Below are 25,950 nucleotides of genomic sequence, written 5' to 3' on the forward strand. Positions count from 1 at the left end.
ATGCTGTCCCTACATCCCACTGCTGCCCTACATCCCACTGCAGTCCCTACATCCCACTGCTGCCCCTACATCCCACTGCTGCCCTACATCCCACTGCTGCCCCTACATCCCACTGCAGCCCCTGCATCCCACTGCAGCCCCTCCATCCTTCCCGTTTTCTCTGCCCACGGAGCTGATCGATGCCCACAGATCAGCCGTCCCCAGCTCAGCTTCCATCCCCGCTCCATCTCTCCCTCCTCGATCACTTTTCCTTTTGCAGCCGTGGAAGGGGAGGGCCGCTGTGACAGAACATCCTGTGCGAGCTTTAGGAGCCATAAAAGGCTTAAAGCATGGCTCTGCTAATCCGCCCTGTACACACCCGCACGCACAGCCCCGGCGGCGGCACCGAGGAGGATCCCGACGGCCGCAGCAGATGGGAGAGCTCCGGTTCCGTTCATCCCACGCCTCCTGCAAGCGGGCGATTAAAGCCCAAGGATTCCTACTCGTTTTCTCGCAGCCCCCCCCGACCCCCACCCGAGGGACGGATGCTCTCAAGCTGGAGATGCCGGCGCTCGGGGTTTCGCTGGGCTGAAGTTGAAGAGCGTTCGTAGGAGAGCATCGTGCGAGGAGCCGGCCCAGCTGTAAGCACAGCGTTCAGGTTGGGGGAGGAGAGGGGGGGGGGTTTGCTGGGGGTTGCAGCGCCGTGCTGCTGTTGTGCAGCCAGAACGAAGCTCTGGGGTTGCGTTTTCTGCTTTAAAAGTGGCACGACGAGGTTGGTTGGTTGGTTTCCCCCCTCATTTTTCCCTATGTTTTGTTGTTCCATTTGTCCCCAAAAGGATTCTTTTCTGCTCCTCCCCCCTCCCCATCCAGGCCTTGGGAACAGCACTGGGTGCCCCACAGTTCTCTCTCCCTGTTCCCTCTGAAGGGATGCAGTCTGAATACAGACCAACAGAGATTTATCAATTAAGCAGAGGGTCCGTGGGGCTTAAAGAAGATTTGACCCATGCAAAGAGAGCAGCATCAGCATCAGGGGGAAAGGGGGAGGGATGCAGGACACAGCAGGGCCCTGCTGGGGTGATATTATTTTCCTGCTGCAATTGCAACTCTCTGAAGACAAAATGCAACGGGAATAAACCTTACCTTGCTCTGTTCACCCAGGAAATAAAAGATGCTCTGCTCTCTTTCCCCATGCTAATCAGTGACCAAAAATTGCTGTGTCTCCCTGTCCCGTCGCAGTGTTGAAACTGCTGGCATCCATCCCCATCGCAGGGCTGTGAGCCGAGTGTGAGCTCTCTGCCTCCCCCCCACCAGCAAACCGTGCGTGGCTGCAAAGGACCTCAGGGGTCTTTTCTGTTGGGAAGCCAGGGAGCTCAATTTGAGTGGCACTTTCCTCTGTCCATCTGTCTGTCTGCAGGGAGAGGCTCCAAATGAGCTCCATGTGAGCGCTGCTGCTTTTTCTTTGCTCCAAGGTGCCATTTGTTCCCTTTGCAAAAGCATCGCAGCTAGAAATCTCCTTGAAAGCCTTGGGGTTATTTGCAGTGGAAAGCAAGGAGCTGCTGGCTCTGGTTGCTGTTATTTTTCCTGGTGGCCGTTACTATGGAAAGGAAACTCAATTTGGTGTGAGGAGAGGTCAGAAATAGCAGACTGAGCATTTCGTGCACGTTCAGTTTGAAATCCCAGCTGCTGGAACCCGAGTGGGGAGAAGCAAAGGCAGCAGCAGGGGGGTCGTGGGGTTTCCTGAGGGGCTTGTGTGAAATTTTGCAGTCATTTGCTAACGCCTGGCCCTATAGGGCCTCTCCTCACTCTGCTGATGTTTATCTGTGATGTGCCTGTGCTGCCAGGAGGAAAAGCAGCTCCCCTCAATTACACTGGGGGGTGGGCGCTGCTCTGCACCAGAAACTTTTCACCCACCATCTTTCTTTGGGATCCAAGGAAATACAGCCCCAAGGAAACGATCGCTGCCTTTCCCCTCCTATTTCTCTCATTTTTTTTTTGCCTCTTTTTCCCCATCTTGACCAAAGCCCCCATCCTTGCAGGTGGGGATGCTCCGTGGGATCTCCTCCATATCCTCACAGCAGAGCCGTTCCCTGGGACGCCGCGGTTTCCCCACGCCGAGCCCCATCCTCACTGCTGTGCTGTGTCATCTCTCCCTGCTCCTTCTTTCACAGTGCCGACAGATCCGAGCTGGAGCTGCTGACTCCTGCGTGGAGCTGTGATTCCTTCCCAGGGTTTGTGCTATTTCCAGCTCCTGTTGCCCCCGTTCCTGTGATGCCCATCCCCTTGTGCTGGGAACAAACCCTGCTTGGCAGCACGCTGTGCTCTGCTCTGTTTGCAGCCACTTTTCCCAAGCTGTAGGACAGCCGAGGGTGAATCTTGCATGGCACTGAGGTGAGTACAAGCTCTTTTTCTCGGTAGGGAGCAATGTTTCTCTGTGGCAGCTTTGTTTTAACCCCACTGACAGCAAGGAGCACGTGGTGGAAGCGGGGATGCAGGAACCCTGGGTCTGACCCATCACCGTTTGTGATGGTGACCCATTTTGGGGTGGTGGAGATGAGGGTGCAGCCCTGATGCTGCTGTGAGAGCTGCTAAGGGGATGTGTGTGGTCACCTGCACCTTTGTGGGGTCTCCAAAAGGGGGGGGATGAGCTGCAGCAATGCGATGCTTCCGGGGCTTCAGAGCAGAGTTGTCCAGCATTGTGCAGGATGGGCTCACACTCTGTGCTCCCTCCCACCCATTCCACTGAGGAATATCAAACCTGGAGCATAAAAGCATCTAAATCCCAGGGAGGGGATGTGGGCAAGGGAGCACAGGCAGCCCCAGATGGCAGCACTGGATTTGGGGACAAAGCCTGCCCTATTTGGGCAGCTCAGAGCCTCAGTGCATTCAGCACAGCCTCTCCTATAAATCACAAATTGTTGTAGGCAATAAATGTCACCAGAACTGGTGTGGGCTCAGCTCACTGCTTGCCATCTCCTCCGATAGGAAAGCAATTACCATTCATTGTGATCCTAACGCAGCCATTTAGGGGAAAAAAATGTTAATGCTTCTGATGCTTTGGTCTAATTAAGTGATAATTCCCTCTGCCTGGAGCAGAACGTGGCTGCAGTGCAGTGGGGCATTGGGTCAGCATGTTTGGCAGCTCCTACAGCACAGCGATGCTTTCCAGGTGATGCTGGAGAGCCCCAGACAAAGCCTACGTGCATAATGGAGAGCTTCAGACCTGACCTCGATCTGCTTTTAAGAGCATGAAAGGGAAAAACAGCGAATTCTTGAACTCTCCCTCTGCCAAGGCAGCCGAATTGAGGCAGAGCTCTGCTGAGCAGCTGGGCTGAGTTTGCAGCTCTCACTCTGCTGTTCTTTGCTCAGCAATCCCCCCATGCACCCCCACTGCTTTGAGCAACGCTCACATGTTTGTGTGCTGAAAAAAGAGATTTTTGAGGCAACGCTTTGCTAAAAAACAGAGCATCATCCTCGAGGTGCAGCTCTGTGTAATGAATGGCAGCACAGAAGCTGTCTGGCACAGCGGTGACGTTGTGCTTCATCCCAGGGCTGTGCTTTATCACGGCACAGACTTAGCAGAGGTCAGCCTGCAAACCCATCGTGTGCCTGCAGATAGGAGCAGGCTCTGCTTTTCTAATGCACTCGGCCACGCTGGATTTATCCGTGGCAATGCACCACAGTTTACCTGGAGAGAAAATTAATCATTCACCACAGCTGTAGCCCAGAGCTGCTTAAACCTCCCCCCTTCCCCCTCCCCTGTGCTGCTCTGCTGATGCACATCAGAGCATGAGGTGCTGCAGAACAGAGGGGAGGATGGCAGCTGTCGACCTCATCTGTTTTTTTTGCCCCTTTCCCTTTGGCTGCTGGATGGGATGCAGCGCTGCTGCTGCTTTGTGCTCCTTCGACCCTGTTAAATCCGTTGGGTTTTGTGCTTGAAAGTGATGTGATTTGGATGGATCTCTGTCCACGTGCGCTTTGCTGATGCTTTTCATCGCTGTCCTTTGAGTCACGCTTTCAGATGAAAAGCAGGAGCTGAAGGAGCGTGGAAGTCACCTTCAGTTGGTCCCCCCAGGGCAGGCAGTGGGGTGATGGGATAACTGAGAAAGGGGCTGCAAATGGGGACAAGTGGGGACAGCCCCATCCCAATGCAGGTGTGCGAGGCAGCAGCCTGCAAGGGCAGAGACAAACCTTGCTTTGTTCTAATGGACGTTGTTACCCCAATCTGGGGCATGCAGGTGGAGATGCTCAGTGCAAAAAGCACCACCCTGCACTGTGGATGAGCAGCTGCCTTCCCTCCTCCTGTTTGCCCTCTTTCTGTCTTCCTGTACTAATTAATCTCGTCTGCATTGCTTAATGGCCGGTCTGGGAGGGGAGAGGAAGGAAAGAGGGTTTGCAGCCAGAGCTGGAGCCTGTCCTCAGGGCTGCTGGCTGGAGCCTGGCATGGCTCATCACTGTGTCCCAGCGTCACAAGGGTCAGGAGGAGAAATGGGCTCAGAGGAAGGAAAGCTCAGAGCAAGGAAAAGTTCCCCAGCAGGCAGAGATGCTGCAGGGCAGGGAGCAGACAGCTTGCAGCCTCCTTGCTCTGAATGTCGCTTGGGGGTGGGGATGCTCAGGAAGCAAAGTGACTCCAAGCTCTCCTGCCTGGGTTTGTTTTATTTTTATTGCTTTTTTTCCCCCTTTTGTTTTGCTTTATTTTTAGGCTCAGCTCTGCATGAGCTGCTGAGGCAGACGTGGATCTGCAGGATGAGCAGAGCTGCAGGCAGAGGTACTGCTGGCATCGGGGGGGTGGGCAGGTGGCTGCGATGGATTTAGGGCTTGTTCTGCTCTGACTGCTGCACTCTGCATTCCTCCTGCACCTCCCCGCTGTGTTTTACAGCCTAGGTGCCCCATCAGCAGCAGGTGGGTGCTGACACCATGGAGGTGGCCAACACCAGGGATTTCCAATGGAAGACCCTCGCCCCGCTGCCCAGCCGCCGGGTCTATTCCACGCTGGTGGAAGTGGGTGGGCAGGTGTTTGCCATCGGGGGCTGCGATGACAACGGTGTCCCCATGGATTGCTTTGAGGTCTATTCCCCCGAGGCTGACCAATGGACGTCGCTGCCCCCCATGCCCACTGCCAGGGCCGGGGTGGCTGTGGCCACGTTGGGCAAAAGGATCATGGTGATCGGGGGTGTGGGGGCCAACCAAGCGCCTCTGAAGATCGTGGAGATGTACAACGTGGATGAAGGCAAGTGGAAGAAGAGGAATTCGCTGAGGGAGGCGGCCATGGGCATCTCGGTGACGGCAAAAGGTAAGCAGGGTGCGGGAGGGTTGGTGTCCCCCCCGTGCGTGGGGCATAAATGCTTTCTGGGCAGTGCTGTAGGGTTGGATTGCTCCTCAACCTCTTCTTCTTTGCTTACGGAGGCCGAGCCTCACGTGGTTGTCATATTTCACCATTGGACCATTCTTGGCTGCCAAAAGCAGATGCAGGCAGCAGTGCGCTCTGCCCAAGAGCTGCAAGGGCTGAAGCTTGGCCGTGTTTCTGGCAGCTCCAACCTGCAGGGTTGAAGCTGGGCTTCCCCAAATCTGCAGCCAGTTCAGGTCCCACCATGAAGAAGAAACGGGCAGAGCCTCTGGCTGCACAGTGAAGGGGGAGAGGTGCATGACCCCAGTCCGCAGAGCAGCCTTCAGCCTTCATCAGAGAAGAGTCTCTGTTCCAAACCCAGCACCCAACACAAGAGCTGGCTTCGTAACTGTGAGCCCAGATCAGTGCGCAGGGAAGGGAAGCACCTGGCTCATGGGGGGCTCCTGCCTCACTCCCTTCCATGAGCTTAACCACAGCCATACCCACGTTCTGTTAAATGCCTGCAGGGCTCTGCCTTCATCTGCCCATCTCATTTTCTAATCTCCAGGCACAGAGGTGGAGCTTTGATTTACTTTCACATGTTCTGCCCCGCTTTGAGCAGCTGGGAGCTGGCACTGCATACCTGGGGCCAGGAGCAATGCACACACGCTGGGGATCAGTGCAGATCCACAGGCAGCTCCTCTGAAAGCTGCTCCATTTATTTGCTTATGTAGCTCTAAAAGCTGCCATGGAGGAATGTTTACAAAGATTGTTCACCATCTCAGAGCTGGTTTTCCCTCTGTGCTTGGTTATGGCAGATCAATTCAGCGCAAGAGACCAGGAACAGAAATAGCTCCCCAGATCCCTCAGGTGTGCTTTCCCATATTTAATACTGTGGTTTCTCACCCCTTGGCCCTGCCCAGACTACAGAGTGTATGCAGCTGGTGGGATGGGAGCTGACCTACGACCACACAACTACCTGCAGCACTACGACATGCTGAAGGACATCTGGGTGTCCCTGGCAGCCATGCCCACAGCACGGTATGCTGCCACCTCCTTCCTGAGGGGCACCAAGATCTACGTGCTGGGTAAGCATCTGCCTTCACCTCCTTGGGCACTGAGTCTGCTTGGGGAAATGCTTTCCATCCTCATCTGCTTCTCGTGCACTCATACATGCCAGGCTTGGGCGTAGGGTTTGCATTCACACCTCCTCAGTAACTGCAGGAGCCCTTGTGCCCATGCAGATCCTGCAGCAGCTCAGTGCTGCTGGTGAATGGTTCCCCTCATTTGTTTGCTGCTCAGTGTGCAGCCCTGAGCCCCCCAACAAAAGCCCTTGCACTCAGCTGTTGAATAACAGTGCTTCTGTCCATGTTATGCCATCAAAGCGCTGCTCGCCTTCATGAAGGGCCAGAAGGAAAGACTTGCTGTTGCTGGGAAGTGCTGGGCCAACCCTTTTACAGGGAAGGGTTTTCACTCATCCTACAGAAAGGGAAACTAAGGCAGGGAAATGCTGCTGGAGGCTCACAGCCAAATGAGCTGTACCAGCAGCAAAGCTGTGATCAAACCCAGCAGTCCCAGCAGCTCAAACCACCGTGCAGCGCTGCCTGTCTGGAGGGTGCCACCAGAAAAGGCTCTTTTGATCTATTCTGTAGTTTGTTTGCTGCCAGCAAATGCTTTGTGGGCCCGGTAGCAAGCCAAGGCTCTGCTTCAAAGGCACACGGAGCACCCAGGCTGAGAGCAGCTGCGTCCCCTTGCATCTGATGGGGGGACAATAAGGCATGTCTGTGGGTTGTGGCAGCAGCTGCTCTGACTCTGCTGTTCTGTTGGGATCACTGCTTTGTGCCGGCGCTGAGCTCATCTGAATTGCAAACATCCCCCAGTGCTGATCCCTTCTCTGTCGTGAGTTTGTCTTGATTAAACCAATGCATACCAAACACCTTCCTGCATCTACTGCTGGCTTGGAGGGAAGAGGAAGACGTGACGCACTGAGAAATGGGGTGCTTCGATCTCGTGCAGCTGCAATTACAAAAGAGGGAGCACAGGATGCCACCGGTGGCAGTTTGCTCTCATCCAACCCCAGGAGCATCCTCTGCTGCTGCAATTTGACCTTTGGCTGCTGTTGATCCTTTTCTTCCCATCCCTTCACCCAGGGGGAAGGCAATCCAAGTACGCCATCAACGCCTTCGAGGTCTTTGACACGGAGACCAGATCGTGGACCAAGTTTCCCAATATCCCCAATAAAAGAGCTTTCTCCAGCTTCGTGCCCACCGAAGACAAACTGTTCAGCCTTGGGGGCCTGCGGCAGGGCCGGCTCTACAGGCAGCCCAAGTTCATGAGGACTGTGGATGTGTTTGACTTTGAGCAAGGTAGGATGTCACAGCTCTGTGCTGGTCCGTGGGTGAGGGTGGGTGCATGTGGGGATGTGCCCATGTGCTATTGGGGTGAGTGGGTGGGGGTTTCAGCTCTCACCTGCTGGTTTTTGTGGGTGCTGGGGATTAATAAGAGGAGGCAGGAGGGGGAAAAATGTGGTCCAGAGGGGTTCTGCAGCTGCTGGGTTTGATAAGGTGGTAAGGAAGCAGACCCCCCCTGCACTGTGGGTTTTATTGCCCCAAGGATGTGTGGTTCCCAGGGGCAGGAGGCCAGAGAGGCAGATGGGTGGTGGGGTCATCATCCCTGGGAGTGTTTAGGAACCATGGAGATGTGGCACTGAGGGATGTATTCAGTGGGCACGGTGAGGGTGGGCTGTTGAACTTGATGATCTTAGAGGTTCTTCCTGACCTGAATGATTCTGTGGTGCTGAGTGCTGCTGTGATGCTGTCTGTGCTGCCCCTGGCAGGTGGCTGGATGAAGATGGAGCGCTCCTTCTACCTGAAGAAACGGCGAGCAGACTTTGTGGCTGGCTACCTGAAAAGCAGAGTCGTCGTGGCTGGGGGACTGGGTGAGGCCCTGGGGATGGAGGTGACACTTTAAAAGCAAAGAAGAGTCATTACAGAACGGGGAGACCTGGCCTGAGGGAACAGTGAAAAGAACCCATAAGGGGGGAGGGGCTTTGGGGTGCAGACAGGGTAAAGAGGTGCTTGCTGGTGACCTGCTGCCTCACTTTGTGTCTCCAGGAAACCAGCCGACCGTCCTGGAGTCTGCAGAAGCTTTCCACCCTGAGAAGAACAAATGGGAGAGCTTGCCCCCCATGCCCACCCCACGCTGTGCCTGCTCCAGCATCGTGCTCAGGGGCTGCCTGCTGCTAGCAGTCGGTGGGGTGAGCCAGGGGTTGAGCAGCGCGGTGGAAGCCCTCTGCCTTTCTGATTCCTAGCAGGGGCCCTGTGGTCCCCTCTGGTCTCCTACAGAGCTGCTGGGGGGGAAACCCAGAGGAAGGGACTGTTTGCAGTGTTTGCGCTGTGTGTCCTGCCAGCAGGAAGGGCTCTGCAGGGTGAGATGAGGGTGAGCATCTCCCTGCTGCCCCCAGAACCCAGCACAGGTTTGGAGGGATCAGCCAGGTGAGAGTCGGAGTGGGAAGAGCAGAAGCGATGCCCTCTTTGGGTGCTCTGAGATCCGTGTTTTCTCTTTGGTGTGCAGGAAGGGAAACTCCAAATCTGCATCCAGGTGCAGGAGATTGTTCTTTTGCCTTTGTAGCAAGGCTTTTCCTGCAGGCCCATAGCTGTGACTGTCACTTTGCCAGGAGCTGGAGCAAGGAGCTGCCCGTGCTCCTGGGAGGGGAGGGGGGGATGAATGCCCAAAGGACTGCTTTGGTGAGAGGCTGGGTGTTACTTTTGGCACAGGTGTAGCACAAAAATGCCTTTGCAGGGTTTCACGCAGAGATGGCCTCCGCTTAGATTTTAGTTCCTACAATTATTTGGGATCTTCTGTTCAGTCCTGGGAGAAAGGAACAAAAAGGAGCCCTGCCTCCAGAGTACTGGGCAAAGGTTTTCCCATAGCTTTGATCTATAGGGAGGCCAGGGAGCAACATCCATGGCTTCTGTTTGGTTTCATTCCTTCATATGGGAGGGTTCGAGCTACCGGCTGACACTCCAAGCTTTGAAGCATCATTAAAAGCTGCACCCAGAAAACCCGGTCTGTGCTATGGGCTATGACTGTAGGAACTGGCAGGACCGAGGCTGAAAAAAGGGGCAAAAAGGGGGGCAGCTCAGGCCGCTGTGCAGGAGCTCAGCACAGTGTCCCAGCAGGGATGCGACCCTTTTTCCTTGCAGCCCATCCCAGCCGCGTTTCAGGGACGGCGGAGCGCGGGGGACACCGTGCGGCCAAAGCCGCCATCGCAGCGCTCACTGGGGCTCCAGTGAGCCCCGACCCCCCCCCCCCCCACCCCCGTGGTTCCATTCTCTCCCACCGGGCCGGGGTCCGCCGGTACCTCCAGCCCTGGTTGGAGCGGACCCGACTGCGGGCTTTGCTGGACGGCAGAGAGCGAGAGGAGCTCCCGAAGCGCAGCTCTGACAGATCCGAAAATCTCTTTGTGATCTCAAAGTGGAGATGAAAGGGGAAAAAGCAGCGACTCGGCGGCGAACAACCCGCTCGCTAATGATTTACATCCCGCCTGCTTGTCTCTGGCGAGGCGCAAGAGGAGCAAACAGCTTCTGCCCCATCCCCTGTCGTGTTCCCATCTGTGCTCTGTTTGTTTAGGCGCTGCGTTTCGGGAGGTTGTGCAAACAGCAGGAGGGAGCTTTGCAACCAAAACGTTGCTCTGTCTGGGGGGATTTGGGGCTGGGAGCTGGGATGCTGTTCACTCTGCATGCACGCAGCATGCTGACCCCAGGGTTGCGCATCCCTTTGAGAAGCAGAGGATGGGAGGGAGCAAACTCTCTTTCCAGCACAAACCCCGCATCTCGTGGCACAGCAGAGCTCTGTTTCAGCCGCCTCTGCACAGCTGAGAGCCTCCAACCGTTAACGAAGTGTTTTCCTTTGCCCTTAAGGAACCTTTCCCACACACTGCACGGCCCCGTTTGCTCCCCTTTTTCCCATCCCCAGGTTATTGCAGAGGTATCCGGCCCTGGGCTCCGCGTTGCCTTTGTTCAGCTGGAGCAAGGGGAGGAGGGACCCGCTGCCTTTGTCTGCCTGCAGCACAGCTGGGGGCTGCTCCTTGGCTTTCTCCTTCCAGAAACGCTGCAGAGCGAGGCAGACAAAGCAGCGCCATGGGAATAAACCCGTCGTAGGACTTAATGAAGAGATGTCAGTGAGCGGGGACGAGGCGGGGGGGGGTAGGGGGGGAGGATGGAGACGGTCTGTAATCAAAGCTGGAGATGTGCCGAGCATGTAGAGAGGGAGAGAAAGAGGAGCTCCTGAAGCAGCAGCACAGCAAGGAGCAGGTCTGGGTCAGCCGCTTTGTAGCGAAACCCAGCTCTCATTAACGGAGCCAATCCCACTGTCTGCAGCCAGCAGCAGTCGCCCTGTGGGGCTCAGCGCTCGCCGTGGGAGTGCTTTCCCCATGGCTGTGTTCAGGAAGGAGCTGCAGAGCCTTCAGACCCTTCCAGTCACCTCCACTGTGCTGTGCTCCCAGCTGACGTTCGCTTGGAGACCTCTGTGTCTGATGGAGCTGTGATTTCCCCGTTAAAAAACATTGTTGGCTGTTTATCGTTGGGTCATAAATGGCTTTGTTAACTCAGAGAGGTAACCGAGGAGTGGGAAGGGACACATCTGTGGTTACTTAGTGGTGAGAGATAGGGTGAGTTATCCGTATGCCAAGCTCTGCCCCAGTGCAGCATCACAGCTCTCAGCATCCAAAGCACAGCATCTGCAGCCTCCTCCGAGAGCACTGTCCCCTCCCTGGCTGCTCTCAGCTATGGGAAATCCCACATCCATTCCGTGGGCTGTGATTCCCTTACAGGAGCAGGGGAAATCCTGTGGGTTTCTCCACCCCTCAGCAGCTCAGTGCTGGCACTCCCTGCTTCCGACACGCTGCCAGACACACGAGTGGGAGGATTCCATCTCTCCTCGGATGGTTTCCACAGCTGCACTTTGCATCCTGCAGCTCTGCTTTGCTCCTGCTGCTGCGGGAAACAGGAGGCTGCAGGAGGTGATAAAACAAGGGGGCTGTGCCTGCCTCGGAGGTGACGGTGGGCCAGGGTTGGGGAGCAGGGAGGTGATTCAGGTGCACTCTCCGTGCGTGGGGTTGGTCTGTGTTTAAGGCATTGCTGTGGGTGTTCTGGTTGAGCAGCGCTTCTCCTGTTCGCCTCCCCCTCTGGGTGCTTCACGAACGGCAGATGGCATCCATGGGCTGAGCCAGCAGCACCTGCTGCTGTGTGACCCTGCCCTGCTGCTGGAAGGGGCTCCAATGGGCTGCCAGGGCTCTGCTAAAGGCATCCAGCAGATCCAAGGGAGTTTGCAAGCAACTCCACGTGAAAAGAAAAAAAAAAAAAAAAACGCCAAAGGATCTTGCAAATAACTCGATGTGAAAAGGACGTTATGCATCTCCCCCAGTGCTCCCCTGAGCAGGCATTGCCTCTGGGTCCCAACGCCTCACAGCTGCTGTGGCAGGGCTGAATTCTGCTCCTCTGAGCAGATCTTATTGCTGCTGCATGTGGTGTGTGTGGTTGAATCCTACTCACACTGCCGAGCTGTGCCATGGATCATTCTGGCTTGGATAGCTGCAAATTTTCTTTCCCCAGATGCACGCTGCGTGTTTCCTGTGGGTGATGCTGGTTATTCCACCTCTGGCACAGACAGACCCCATTGTGGCTGGAGGGACAGAGCAAAACCCCAGCATGGATCCCCGTGACCCAACCAGGGGCTTTGGATTGTGAGGAACAGGTACAGCAGGATGAGCCCTCAGTTCTGCAGGGCAGCCTAGCAGAAGTGTCCCAAGCGGGTTTGTGCTGCGTTCTGACAGCACTGCACACAGCTACAACACCCAGCAGGCTGCTGCTGCTGCTTGAACGAGCAGGGATGCTCCAATCCATGCACTGCACAGCTCCACGAGCAGCAGACATGCACCAGGTGACAGCACACAACCCTGGCTGCTCGTTCCTCCCTGAGCAGCACTCCTGGTATGCTGGGCAGGGCTTCCCAAAGTGGCTGAAAGCAAATTGCAATCAGCGATCATTGTTCAGGGGCAGGAATTCAATGCATCTCACCTCATCTCACATCGGGAGGGCTGCTGCTGTCAGTCTGACACTGACAAGCAATTAAGATGCCAATTCAGTAGCGGGCACGCTTAGGCTTTGGCACAGAAGACCTGCTGATGACAAAGCACATTTGCTGAAGCTGGCCTGGAGGTTGCTGTGGCTGTTGCAAATGGTGCTGCAAAGGGAAATGTTTTAGGAATAAGTGGGTTACGACCCGGCTTCCTTTCTGAGATACACAGATAATTTGATCTGCCTTGCAGAGCCGTTGTCAGCCGAGCCACTGCGGTTTTCCAGCTCTGAATGGCACTCAGCAAATCGTGCAGCCGACTGCTGCCGTGTCCCCATCTGAACTCCCAGTTCCCCAAGTTGTGCTTGCTGAAAGGAGGGCTGATCCAGCACTGAGTGGTGCTGCTGCTGATTGCTGTGCTGGTGTTGTTGCCAACGAACGTCGCCGCTGTTGTCCTCAAGCAGGCTTTGTCTGCACAGACAGGAAACTTCTTGAAAGCAAACTCTCTTATGTCTGGCTGCAGAGCAGAGATCTGCCTGCAGAGCTCCTGTGTCTCGTGTCAGACCCAAAGCGTGCACAGCAGTGTGCTGCTCTGCTCCTGCTCACAGGGAGGCCATCCCTGGGGCCAGCGCTCCCTTTGCTCATCGACCAACCCTCCCCAAATGGGGACCCAGCGTGGAGTTGTGTGTGAATGCTGTCACACTACTTCCTAGAATCATAGAATCACAGAATGACCCGAAAAGGACCACAATGAAAATCTCATTTCAACCCCCCTGCTGTGTGCAGGGTCGCCAACCACCAGACCAGGCTGCCCAGAGCCACATCCAGCCTGGCCTTGAATGCCTCCAGGGATGGACATCCACTGAGAAAGCTGGGGTGGAGCTCCTCCACTGGGCACTGGGGTCCATCTGTCATTGTCACCATTGTGCCCCCATCAGCTCCCCAACCCCAGTGACATCCCTGCCCAGCCACCAGCAGACACAGCCTCCCATTGTGCCCACATGCAGTGGACGTTGAGTCACAACCATGAGATACAAAGGCTTCCAGCTTTTTTGGAGGGGAGTTTGCTTATTTTTGTTAGAAACAGCTCAGCATTTCTGCAGCCCTATGGGCGGCCCATTGCTGGTAGCTCAGCCCTTGCCCCTACTTTTATTTCTCTTCTGGATGTTCTTCACTTCTTAAACTTCTATACACAAAGCTGCTCAGAGCAATGCATTTTTCTTTGCTCAGTCTGGCTGGCTGGGGTGGGATTTGTGCTTTCCATGATCCATCCCTGTCTGCAGCAAATCTGGCTACACACAGCAGGAGCTCGAACTGCTCAGCATGGGACCAATGGTGCTGTGCAGAACGATCCTCCAGCCACCCATCCTGGGCACAAAGCTGACACAGAGAGTCAACAGGATGGATGGTTGGATGGCCTGAGCAGGGGATGGGGGGTGATAAACCAGGCAGCTGCGGTGGGTGCAGGTGCAGAGGTGGCCCTTGTGCTGCAATGGTGGCATTCGATGGGTCATCAATTCCTTTTCCAAAGGCTCCCGTTTGCTGCTTAATGCGTTTCCCTTCTTCTGCTGATGGATGGGGCGCCCAGCGGGGAAGATCAGAGCAAAACCCCTTTCTTCGGTGTTTTTGGAGGAGGGATGGGTTCCGCATCTACCCGAGCAGCCCCACAGCGGGAGGCCACTAATGAGAGGCGGTCGTTGGCCTTTTTGTTGCCCCTGGCTCTGTGACGCCTGGCAGGGCACCTTTCCCTATCGGAGTGCTGACTGCTGTACGTGGGTCTTCATATTCCGACCACAGCAAGGATGTTTCTAACACACAGGCAGTGCTGTAACATCAATTTAGAACGAAGAAATAATAATCCAAACGCTAACAACAACGGTAATAATAACAAAGCCTAGCAGGCTGGAAGAGAACCAAGCTCTCATCCTTACGAAGCATCGGGTCGATCCGACTGCCTTTGAGGTTTACCTGACACAGAGCCAAATTCCTGCCTGACTTTCATGTCGGTGTTAGCAGACACGCAGCGCTCCGTGCTGCTGCAAAGGGAGCAGAGCTGGGACGGCTGTGGATGGGGTTGGGGATTTTCCGTGGGTTTCCCCTCCGCTGAGGAAGCAGCGGTGATACAGAAAGCCACAATAAGGGATCCTTATCGGCGGATTCCAGCCGACTTAGATCTGTGTCCCTTGACATTTCCATTAAAAAGGGCTTCCTGAGGGAGCCTGGAACAAAAGCATACCTCGGCTGAGTGTCAGCGAGGAGAACGGCGGAGAGGAATTTATCTGCTAGAAACAGAAAGAGAAGCAACCCCGAGTCATTTCCTTTCATCCCGGGGAAAGCCTCTGGAAGGCATCCTTGTAAATCAAGAGGACATTAAACGTGTGCTTAAGGCTAAATCGTGCTCGAGTGCTTCCTGGGCCGCTGGGCAAACCCTGAGCGATCCTACAGCTGTGCAGGAGCTTTCACCTCCACCAGAGACATTTTGTGCTCTATTGCAACAGGGAGCTTTGCTTCTTCCCCTTCCACTCGAAGGCAATCCCTGGGCTGTGCCTGAACAGGATCCGATCTGTTTACTTTGACATCGAAATTACAGCAGTTTAGTTAATCTCATCTGCGCTTTGTTTGTCTCCCCTATGGGCTCCGCTGGCCGCCCGCAGATCGAAATGCAGCTCCTGTTACTGTGAATAATTCATTGGTGCCACTCTGCTTTGGTGCAGGATGCCATCAGGGCACCCAACCCAGCCCAGCACAGGTGAGAGATGGCTGATGTTAAACCTGGGATCGAGGTTTGCTCAGCTTTGGGGTGGAGAGGAAGTGTGGGAATCTGCAAAAAAGCCCTTTGCTCCATTGCCTGGTGAGGTTCCATACAGCCGCTGGTGATACAAAGCAAGGGTGCAAGATCCTTTGAGTCCTGGGGCTGCAGGGGTGTGTGCATGGCTGCGTCACACGTCTCGACTTCAGCACCCGTTTCTAGGGCTGTGCTATGGATGCATTCAGCAGCACCTTTCTAACCCAGCACTCTGGTACCCAGCCTGCGAGTCCAGGAGCTCAGCTTTGCTTCTCATCCAGACACGGGACGGCACAGCCGATATCTCTGTGCTCAGGGACACAAAGCCTGCAGCGAGGGGCCGGGGCTGCGCTCTCATCCTTCACATGAGCCCCCGCTTTTGCCTCACCCCGTCTGCCCCGAGCTGCTGGAAGCGATGGGAAAACCCAGGTCTGATGAGTAATGCCGCAGTTATCTCTTTCTTCCATCGATACGGTGTGTCCTCACACATGCCAGAACTGGGCAAGAGCTTTTGTTTGGGCTTCTCTGAGAGATCGTCGCATTCTTTTAATATCTCAAAACAAAGAATTACCACAGGGGCAAAAAGAAAAAGACCACACGGGGAGGTGCTGCCGAGTTAACCAGAAACGTCCGGACAATGAATTTCTATTGGGTCAGCATGCAGACATTCCGTTCCCCCCACGGATCCCTCACTGCACGCAGGGCTGAGCACCGGTCCGTGGTTTTGCCTCCCTGGCCTCTCCTCTCTTTCATTTTGCCCTCAATACGCGGTTGTAGGCTGGTTTATACTCTGAAAGAAAGCCAGATCTGTCGTTGTTCTGTGTGTGGCTGTGGCTGTCCGTGCATCCCTCCCCCGTAGCCATGCATTTCTCCTCCTCTCGCACCCGGGCGTTTTGCTGCGCACCCTCCCCCCCACCCTGACCCCCCCCACCTCTCCTTTTGGGTACAACCATCACCCCACATCCCCTTCAGCTCATCCCTGCTAAGCGGGACCCCACTTCTCATCCCACCCAACTGTTTCCTTTACACCTCTGCCCCGCTGCCGCACCCGTCTCCACCCCCCCACCACCCATCCCCCCTTCATCCCAGAGGTTCCGGGGGTCTCCCTGCACCTGCCCAGCCCCGTGCCCCCCCCCATCCCCGCACCGACAGCCGGGCGGGGCGGGCTGCAAGGCGGCCAATGGGCGAAGGGAGGCGCGGCCGTCGGGGAAGCCGCATTTAGGAGCGGAGCGGGCGGCGGAGCCGGGAAGAATCGCGGCATGGAGCGGGCGGCGGTGGGGCCCGGGGGCACCTCGCTGGTCGAGGGGTTCATTAAATCGCCCCGACCGCTGATGAAGAAGCAGGCGGTGAAACGGCATCACCACAAACACAACCTCAAGCATCGTTACGAGTTCTTGGAAACGCTGGGGAAGGGAACGTATGGGAAGGTGAAGAAAGCACGGGAGCGTTCCGGCAAGCTGGTAAGAGCTGGTCCTGCTTTTCTCCGTTGTTATTTCGGCAGCGGTACCGACTCCGGTTCCGTCCCGCCGGTACAACCGGGACCGGAGCGGTGCTACAGAACCTCCGGTGCCGGGAGAGCGCGGTCCTAAAGGGGGGGGAGCCGGGGGGCTGCGGTGCCCCGCGCCCACTTGACCCAGTCGGGCTTCCTGGGGTGAGAGGGGTTTGCAGATATCCGATGTGGAAGAGCAAACATCGCGCTCCGGTCTCAAGGATCGTTCCCTTCCTCTCGCCCTGGTGTCGAGTTGGTTTTACATGTTGACTCTCGGTGGCGTGCAAGCAAAGCTGAGCCCCTCAGAGCCCTGAGTGCTTGAAGTAGTGATTCACTGAATTCACTGCTCGGCCCCTTTGGAAGAAAGTGAAATGCAGAGCTCAGCCCCGAGCGTAGACCTGGTGTGATTCGGGCAGCTCAGCCTCAGGCACCCCGTGGTAAACAAGCAGCAAGGCTCTGAGCACCACAGGGGTGTAAGATTGGCCTGTTAGCGTGCCCCTGGAGCGTGTCATCGAAAACAACTGTGAGCTGGAGAGGTTTTCCTCTCCAACAGCTCTTCATTAAGTCAGATCTGCCGTTTCCATTCCCCTATCTGATGCTGCTGCGTAACCAGGGCCTTGCAATGCTGTTCCCACCCAGAAGCCTGGGAGGATCTCATCCCTGGGGTGGATGAGGAGCCCTTTCTGTACCAAACAAAGCTTGTGCAGTGGATCTTTGAGCCACGGGAGAAGGTTCCTACCTGTGGAAGCCCCTTAGGACAGAGACTTGTTTGTCTGGTAGCATAAGTCCATTATAATGCAAATCAAATCCACACACCAGTGGCTCTTCTATAAGTGCCAAAGATAGTCAAAGGCTGGACTAACTAGTACTGCAGCGAGCCGGCCCTGTGGGAACAGGAGGCTTAACCACAAATCTCTCCTCTTCCCACAAATTCTTTCTTGCACCACTCAGCATTTCCGGACCTGTTTAATCTTTAGGCTTATCCCAAGCTCAGATATTTGTTCCTTCTCTAAGTGGCTTTCACTTCCCAAAGGCCGAGGTGCCAGCAGGCACTGCTGCTCCTGGGTTACCCCTCCTGGGTTGTGCAGATCCTACATTACAGCAGCACTGGAGCTGCTCCGTGCACGGCTTTGGCCTCTGGTTAAATCAAACTGCACAGACGACAGACTAAATATTGAGCCATATTTCTCAGCTGCTTGGCCGTCCTTCTTTTCTGTCCCTTTTATTTTTATTTTTATTTTTTGCCCTACCCCCTCACACCTTTCATTTTGAAGGCTTATGCTGTGGTGGTGCATCCTGCACCTGCTGCCAGGGCAGCATTTGGTCCTTTGCTTCCCATCCCACGGTTCTTCCAGCCCGCTTCCCCAGCCCCAGGCAACCAGGAGCTGGTGGGGACTTTTGTGGGGTCAGGAATGGATCTGTGGGTTTGTGCAGCGTTGGGGGAAGGCAGCACCTGGAGTGTTCCAAAGCAGCAAAGCCTCCTTTGATCTCCACTAAGGGGTGAACCCCTGTCCCTTCCGGAGTGCGTTGTAATCCATATTTCATGGAGCATGAAACGCAGCACTTGCAATCTGGAACAACTTCTGAAGTGCTGCCTGAGGTTGTAGCTTAATGCATCTTTCAGCAGCTGCTGAAAATACCTGTTCTGCCCCCAAAAAACTGTTTAATTAAAAGCCTTTTTGACTTGGAAAGTACTCGCGAGTTCTCAGGGCTCTGACAGCGGGGCTGGTTCCTGCAGGAGATTTTTTTTCCACGTAGCACTGATGGAGCTGGGGATGTTGGTTGTGTTCCTGTATCCCTGGAGCTGCCATCCCCACTGCTGGCATGCCTTCCCCTCTCTAAGGGCTGCAACTTGCAGTTAGGGAGGGGATGTTCTGGGACAAAGCAGCTGCTCAGTACCTCTGGGGAAGGGTGAGAAGCCTGAGGGCTGATGGGTGGATCAGTCACTGCTTCTAATGGTTTGGGCTCTGGTGAGACCCAAGCAGTGGCTTCTCCTTGCTGCGTGCTGTCCGTTAGGAGAGCCCTGGGGCTCTGCAAGCACTAAACCTGCTGGTGAAGGTCACTAAGTGTGAGTGTTCCCTGCTCAGGGCACACACAGCCAATGGCACCTCCTGAGGCATCCCACCCTGCGGCTGCTTTGTCTTTTCTTGGCAGCAGGTCTCGCTTTGAGTCCAGGCTCAGCCTCAGTCTGCTGTGAGCACCCCAAAGTGCAGTGCTGAGGGCCAGCAGATGAGAAGAGTGGAGCAGCAGGGAAGTGGGAAGCAGGAGCAGGGAATTCTCTGCATAAAGGCTTTGCCTGCATTGCATGGGGGTCACGTAATCAGGAGAGCTGGAGCGAAAATCGTTAAACTTTAACCTGCTCACCCGGAGCGAAGGTTCTGGCAAGGAATACCTGGGTTTCGAGAAGTTATGATGAAGTGCCTTCAGTATTGCTTTCAGTATTGTTTTGCACAACGCCCCGTGTCTGGGTTATTGAACTCCCGTGGCCGGAATCTGCTCTGCTCGGCTGCTGCAGAGTCAGACTTACACCATGAAGACAGCATTGTGGCAGCTGAGATCTCACTGCTGTAGCATCTGCTGGCTCCTGGGGCTGCGGTGGACTCTGCTCAGCTCTGCTGTCGTGGCAAATGTGTGTCAGCCTGGGTCTGCCACTGGGGTTTCTTGCTCCCCTAAGCCAGAGGGAGCGATGTCAGAGGTCCTGAACACCACCTATAGAAGGGGCCCCGTGCAGCTGGGCCTGTTGGTTCTCCACAGCCCCCTCCTTGTTGCCATGAGACCCAGAGTGGGGGTCCCTTGGTGGATTAACTCTGTTCCGCATTCTTGTCTGGTACAAAAAAAAGGTTCTGCTGGATTCAGTTGTAAATTCAACCCTAGGAGCGCATTGTTTCTCCTCAGCCCCTTTGAAAAAGGATTAGAAGGCATCTATTCTCCAGCTCTCACTCTTCTTTCTCCTCCCCTTTCAATTTCCTCGTAGAAGAGAGCTTGAAAAGCCAATGGAAGCCGGAATGCAGCTCACATCATCAGCCCAGTCCTGAGCTCTCTGCCTCTGCTCCCTCACACCAAACATTCCCTTCCCTCTCCATAATCAGCTCCTTGAAATAAGTACTTGCGAGGAGAACAAAACCTGTTTTTTCATTTCCGTGACCCCAAGAAGACGTTATCTCTGCAGCCATGTGCAGGTTGCATTCCTCTGGCTGCAGCCCAGGCTGGCTGGGACTCGGCTCCTGTAAGAGCTGCAGGCACAGGGAGGGATGCTGAGCCCCTTCCCAAGGGCAGGTGCTCCTTGCCCTGTCGTGGGATGATGTGGTGCTCCTGGGTGATCACTGTGTGTCCTCCTTCACAGGTGGCCATCAAGTCCATCCAGAAGGACAGAATCAAAGATGAACAGGACCTTATCCATATCAGGAGGGAGATAGAGATCATGTCGTCCCTCAACCACCCCCACATCATCGCCGTCCATGAAGGTGAGCTCCTTCCTCACTGCCTCTTTTCCTTTTGGCCGTTTCCCTGATTTACCCCATAGGAGCTCGCTGTGGGGAATCCATGGCAGGGGAACCAGCAAGCTCCAAAGCAGCAGGACTCCCTGCAGCTTGAGGCAGGAGCAGAACTTGCTCCTGCCATCCTTTCCCTTCCCTGGGGCATAGGAAAACCAAACCACAACTTCAGCAAAAGCTCCTGCTGCTGGTTTCTGCTGTATGGCCAGGACTGGGCTCTGCTCCCAGGCTGTCAGGGCAATGCGGATGGCAGCCGAAGGGCAAGTCCTCAGGATCAGATTTGGGCTGCTCCAGTTGGAAACTTGCTCCTCGCTCCCTTGGTGACAAAGCAGCGTGGCTGTGCCCTTCCTGGTGCCTGGGGTTTGTCTCTCTGCGCCAGGTGTGTGTGTGTGTTGTTGCCACCTCTGTGGTGTACGTGAGGTATCCAAAGTCCTTTTGTCCTCCAAACAAAAGCACACTGGCTGGTGGTTTATAGAAGGTGTTTGCAAGGGCTGAGTCACGCTGATTGCTGGAATTCAAAAAATACTGAGGCAGCTTTCTGCAAATAGGAGGAAAGCACTCCAGCTGTGGAGCACAGTGGGAGCAATTGGGAATGCACAAAGCCTGGCTGTGCCCATGCCTCCCAGCCTTTCCCTGGGAGGTGGGGTCTGTGAAGCATGGCAGGTCCATGTCTCAGCCTCCTCCTGGAGGACCAAGCACATCTGTGGCCAAAAAAATCCCATTGTCCCCATCTGACCTCCAGGTCACAAACCCAGCACCTCCCGTTCTGCAAAGCACGCAGGCAGGCATGCCATGTGTTGGGTTCGGCCAGGACCTCCGCTCATCGAGGGCTCTGAGCATCCCTCCTAATGCTTCCCGTCTCCATTCCCATCCAGTGTTTGAGAACAGTAGCAAGATTGTCATCGTGATGGAGTACGCCAGCAAAGGAGATCTGTATGACTACATCAGTGAGAGGCAGAGGCTGTCGGAGCAGGAGGCTCGCCACTTCTTCCGGCAGGTTGTGTCGGCTGTCTACTACTGCCATAAGGTGAGTGGGGGCTGTGTGGGCTCAGATCCCAAGGAGGCACATCTGGTGGTGATGTTCAGTCAGGGCTGGGAGCTGTGGGATGCTCGGGGCTGTTGGGTTTTCTTGGGAATCGGGGTTAATCCCGCTCCTTATCTGAAGGGTGCGGTGCCTTCGGGCCTCTGCGGGGGAAGTGCCCCGACAGCTTTTAGGAAAGTGCTGCCTGGCTGCTGTGGTGTCAGGCTGAGTAACCCTGCACTGTCCCACCCGTGTCGGGGGGAGACGCCCAGGGCTGAGCTCTGGGTCAGCACCTCTTCCTTTTGGCTGTGGGATGGGCTCTGTGTGCTGGGTGGGTGCTGGGGGTCTCCCTAGGGGTGCTGTAAGGCTGTGCTGGGCTCATGCTTTGTGCTGGGTACTGTGGCAAGAATGGGGGGGACGCAGACACCTCCTGAACACGGTGCAGACTGGTGCACGGCTTAGCAAATCCTACAAAGCACGGAGCTGTGCTCACCCTGGGGATGGGGTACCGGCTGCTTCTGTGGGCACAGGGCTGGGGTGGATGCAGGAGCCCGACGTGGCATGGGGTGCTGATAGCAAGCACCCAATTCAGGACGTGGTTTACAGCTCATCCTCGTGCAAGCAGCCGGAGTTATTTGCTGTTATCTCTTTGCTGTCACTGATGTGAACGCCCATGCTGTCGCCACTGTGCTGGCATTGTGAACGGCAGTGACCTCCCTGTGCTTCATTTCCCTTCCTCAAACATCCTGTGAGCTCAACCCGCCTCTCCTCCCCTCTTGCAGAATGGGATCGTTCACAGGGACCTGAAGCTGGAGAACATCCTTCTCGATGCCAATGGGAACATCAAGGTGAGGGGCTGTTGGCCCGTGGCCATACATTGGGGTTCACTCAACGAAGAGCTCAGGGATGCTGGCGCAGGGAGGGGGGCTGTGATGCCCTATTTCTCCCAAGGCATGTGGTCCACCCCTTATGGCTCTGGGAAGGCTGCTGCTGTTTGCCCTGGAATGAGAGAGCGAGGCTGAGAGATGGGGACCAGAGGGCTGCCCCTGTGATCTGCAACTGAAAGGGAGAGGCTGCAGAGGTAGAGCGTCAGAGTAAAAGCCATCAGCGTTTATCTCTCTGCTGATAAGAGGGCAAAGTCTGAAGCGGACTTCAAAACAAAACATGCTGAGGAAGAAGTGGTTTCCCAGTGAAAGTCTCAATTCCCACAAGCACGGGGCAGCCAGGTGCCTCTCTCCTGGGTCAGAGTGGTTGGAGATAAAGGGATGGGATAAACTTTATCTGTGCACTGGGTGCTGATGTCATTGGGACCGTGCCTTCTGCTCCCTGAGCGGTGGCTGTCCTGGGCATAACGAGTGCCCACATGCTAGCAGAGTTGATAGGGCACGTATCAGCTTTGTGGCTGTAGTTGAGCCACAGGAGAGCCCTGTGGTGCTGCTCTGGTCACAGCTGGACACAGAGCCACTGCTCCACCTGCAGACAGCAGCCTTGCTGCTTGCTAAGAGCTGTGAACTTGGACGTGCTCAAAGCCAGGTTGGATGGGGCCCTGGGCTGCCTATTGTAGCAGCTGGTAATCCTGCCCAAAGGAGGAAGTTTGCAGCTCCATGACCTTCAAGGACCCTTCCAACCTAAGCCGTTCAATGATGATTCTGTGATTCTCTCCAGATTGCAGACTTTGGCCTGTCCAACGTTTACCAGCAGGACAAATTCCTGCAGACGTTCTGTGGTAGCCCCCTCTATGCCTCACCTGAAATCATCAACGGACGGCCCTACAAAGGCCCAGAGGTACGTGGTGCCCTGTCAGGTGGTCTCAGTGCCTCTCAGCTTGGGTTTGGGGCAGCTCTGGGTGTTCTCCCCGTATGGGAGCTGGGATGGCAGAGACCCTTTTTGGGGAAGCAGCCTCCTGAGGCAGAGAACTGTGTGAACTGGGTGTTGTGGTCCTGCCCCATGGGGGGTGGTCCTGCCCCATGGCATGACCTGGGGTGGTGGCCTGGTCCTGCTGCCCTCGCCTCAAGGTCCCCATCCTTCCTGCAGGTGGACAGCTGGTCCCTCGGTGTCCTCCTCTACATCCTGGTCCATGGCACGATGCCCTTTGATGGCCACGACTACAAGACCCTGGTCAAGCAGATCACCAGCGGGGATTACCGGGAGCCCACGAAGCTGTCAGGTAGGCAGACCCCCACCACCCCATGCGTTCCATCCTCCAAATCATGTTCTCCTGGTGCCTGACCTTCCTCTCTCCCCCAGATGCCTGTGGGCTGATCCGGTGGATGCTGATGGTGAACCCGGAGCGCCGTGCCACCATTGAGGACATCGCCACACACTGGTGGGTCAACTGGGGCTACCGTGTGCCCGTCGGTGAGCAGGAGCTGCTGAGGGAGAGCAGTGAATCCCCATTGGCCACGGTGGCCGAGTGGCTGCGGCGCTCCTCCAGACCCCTCTTTGAAAACGGCTCCAAAGTGAGGTGCTTCTTCAAGCAGCACATCCCTGGTGTGGCCCTGGAGAGGCAGCGCTCCCTTAAGAAGTCCAAGAAGGAGAACGATGTCTCCCATGCACTGCAGGAGGGGGCTGCAGTCCCGGAGAACCCCTCCAAGTCCATCCTCAAGCGGCCCAAGGGCATCCTGAAGAAGAGGAATTCCTGCGAGCAGAAGGTGCCCATCCCTCCGCCAACAGCTCCTGGGGGAGAGGCGAAGAGTGAGGATGGGGATGTGACTGCTGTGGGGCTGAGCCCGGTGCTACCCTCTGCAGTGCTGGGGGATAGCGAGGGCAGCAGTGTGGTCCCTGTGGCTGTGCCCAAGAAGGGAATCCTAAAAAAGCCCCCAAAGAGGGAATCAGGGTATTACTCATCCCTGGAATGCTGTGAATCCGGGGACGTCTTGGATGCAGGGAGCTTGGACCTTGAGAGCAACGTGTTTGCTGACAACCCCACCACTGAGCAGGGCCCCCCCGTCCTTCCCAGCAGCCGGAAGGGCATCCTCAAGCACAGCAGCAAATACACCAGCAGTGCTGAGCCCCACAGCCCCCCCAGGCAGAGCTTTGGATGCTTTGATGAGGTGTCCCTGCCCAAAGCCCCCCTTGCCCCCCGCCCTCGCCCACCCAGCGCTGTGAGCGAGGACAGCATCCTCTCCACCGAATCCTTTGAGCAGCTCGACCTCCCCCCACGCGTCCCCGCGGGCAGCAGCGGGGCCATGAGGGGCTGCGTCTCTGCTGACAGCCTCCTGTGCTTGGAGGAGGAGGAGGAGGTGGATGAAGGGCGCAGGTTGCGCCGCTGGACCGTGACCCACTGCCCCAGTGCATTGGGAGAAAGCTGTGACAACATCACCGAGGTGTACCGGCGTGCCGTGGCCATCAGCATGAAGCTGAGCTGAGGGCATCCTGTGGCTGTAGGGATGGGGTCCCTGAGCCTGGGATGGTCCCTGCTGTGGGAAGGGGGGGGCACAACCCCTCCTTTCTCCCTCCAGGGCTCCCTTGTTTCGGGAGGGGGGCTGCCCTGTTTGTTATTCCCCCCCCCCCCCTATTTATTTTGCAGCCTCCAGGAGGATGTTGGATGCACACAGGGTTGTGGGCTGGGGAAGGGGGTGCCCTGAGTGCACATCTTAGAGAAGAGGGGGTGATAAAAGGACCAAAGCCCTAAGCTGCCCCATTGCCCCCCCCTGCTCCTGCTGAGGGGAAGAAGTGTTCTCTGTGGCACCACACTGTCCCTCCCTGCTGCCCTCCGTGCAGAGAGGCTCATCTCAAGGGAGGGATGAAATGGGGTGAGGGGTGGGATTTCTTTTTCTTTGCACTGGTTTTGTTTGTTATTTTTTTGGCTGCACAAGATAACAGATGGGGCAGGTAATATACCTCAAACAACTGGAGATGTAGCAAGGTGCAGGCAGGAGGCAGCCCTGGCTGCAGGCTGGGGTTTGCTTGCAATGGGGTGCAGCCCCATCCTTCTGCTGCTCTGAGAAACCTAACTGGAATGAAGCACCAACTGGAAGAGCGCACGCACTGTGATGGTGATGAGCTGAGGCTGCAGGAAACCCAGAGCTGCCCCACACCGCAGCCTGAAAAGGGGCTCTGATGCCAATTTTTCATGGTGAAAGGAGAAAAAAAAAAAAGAAAAAAGCGCCTTTCCTAAGGCAATGCTTCTTTATTTATTGCCTCGTGTGTGAGTTAATGTTAAACTTCATCAGCACTGGATTAGCCCAGCTCAGTATCAGCCCCCTCCTCCCCCCGTGGGTGACTGTGGGGTGGCTGTGCTGCACTGCTGTGTGGGCAATGGCTCTGTTCCTTCCTACAGCGTGGTCCAGAGGAAAAAAGAAACATTAAATTAAAAACAGAAGGCTTGTGTTGGTTGTTTTCCTGGTTGTTCTTCCACCACAGTGTTCTGGGGGATGCTCCAGGCTGGGCTGTGGGGTCCTGTGGCTCTGGTGGTGATGCTAGGGCTGTGGGTGGCTATGGGGGTTTGCTCTAGGATGGCTGAATGTGAGTTGGCTGTGGATATGCGTGTCCTGGGGGGTGTAATGCATTGTGCAATGTGCCCTCAACCTTTATTTGCAGGCTTTCCGGAGTGCCCACCCCATTCCTCAGCCATGGGGACCCCAAAGTGTACATCCTCCATGCAAATCTCCTGGATTTTCCACCCAGGAGAACACAGCTCCCAATTTTTGCTTTCCCAACGCTGCTGCAGAGCGTGTCCAGGTCTGTGGGCTGTGTGTAGGTGATGGCAGCAGGAGCTGTGCTCTCAGGCACCTCCCCTGGAGCAAAATCCCTCTGGAGATGCACAGCACCGCTTTGCTG

At 55.9% G+C, this 25,950-nt stretch overlaps 2 protein-coding genes across 5 annotated transcripts; both read left to right on the top strand.

Annotated features, from left to right (window-relative positions):
- The first annotated feature begins 344 nt into the window (after positions 1 to 344).
- On the top strand, positions 345 to 9,018 carry KLHDC8A (kelch domain containing 8A). Of its 4 annotated transcripts, XM_042833672.1 has the most exons (9): positions 345 to 620; positions 2,148 to 2,207; positions 2,315 to 2,367; positions 4,679 to 4,744; positions 4,856 to 5,269; positions 6,226 to 6,390; positions 7,453 to 7,668; positions 8,139 to 8,240; positions 8,416 to 9,018. In XM_042833672.1, exons 5-9 carry the CDS (start codon positions 4,894 to 4,896, stop codon positions 8,610 to 8,612), a joined length of 1,056 nt encoding a protein of 351 aa, XP_042689606.1. In that variant the 5' UTR covers positions 345 to 620; positions 2,148 to 2,207; positions 2,315 to 2,367; positions 4,679 to 4,744; positions 4,856 to 4,893; the 3' UTR covers positions 8,613 to 9,018. The 4 variants fall into 4 exon arrangements, with proteins under 4 accessions (XP_042689606.1, XP_042689604.1, XP_042689603.1 ...); XM_042833670.1 differs by having other exon boundaries at positions 2,016 to 2,367; XM_042833669.1 differs by having other exon boundaries at positions 2,148 to 2,367.
- Positions 9,019 to 16,421: 7,403 nt separating this feature from the next.
- Positions 16,422 to 24,656, top strand: NUAK2 (NUAK family kinase 2). Its single transcript, XM_042833780.1, has 7 exons — positions 16,422 to 16,624; positions 19,997 to 20,117; positions 21,023 to 21,174; positions 21,951 to 22,016; positions 22,834 to 22,953; positions 23,203 to 23,335; positions 23,416 to 24,656. Exons 1-7 carry the CDS (start codon positions 16,424 to 16,426, stop codon positions 24,534 to 24,536), a joined length of 1,914 nt encoding a protein of 637 aa, XP_042689714.1. The 5' UTR covers positions 16,422 to 16,423; the 3' UTR covers positions 24,537 to 24,656.
- The last annotated feature ends 1,294 nt before the right edge of the window (positions 24,657 to 25,950 follow it).

Source organism: Centrocercus urophasianus, unplaced genomic scaffold (assembly GCF_019232065.1).
Source record: "Centrocercus urophasianus isolate 14NV4802_14NV808 unplaced genomic scaffold, USGS_Curo_1.0 seq_42, whole genome shotgun sequence".
NCBI classification, from domain to species: Eukaryota; Metazoa; Chordata; class Aves; order Galliformes; family Phasianidae; genus Centrocercus; species Centrocercus urophasianus.

Bases quoted from the DNA above. Each gene is read 5' to 3' on its own strand.
- KLHDC8A (XM_042833670.1), top strand. From the start codon at position 4,894: ATGGAGGTGGCCAACACCAGGGATTTCCAATGGAAGACCCTCGCCCCG. The intron at 5,270-6,225 runs GTAAGCAGGGTG...GGCCCTGCCCAG, and splicing joins CATCTCGGTGACGGCAAAAG to ACTACAGAGTGTATGCAGCT. The intron at 7,669-8,138 runs GTAGGATGTCAC...TGCCCCTGGCAG, and splicing joins TGTGTTTGACTTTGAGCAAG to GTGGCTGGATGAAGATGGAG.
- NUAK2 (XM_042833780.1), top strand. From the start codon at position 16,424: ATGGAGCGGGCGGCGGTGGGGCCCGGGGGCACCTCGCTGGTCGAGGGG. The intron at 16,625-19,996 runs GTAAGAGCTGGT...CCTCCTTCACAG, and splicing joins GGGAGCGTTCCGGCAAGCTG to GTGGCCATCAAGTCCATCCA. The intron at 20,118-21,022 runs GTGAGCTCCTTC...ATTCCCATCCAG, and splicing joins CATCATCGCCGTCCATGAAG to TGTTTGAGAACAGTAGCAAG.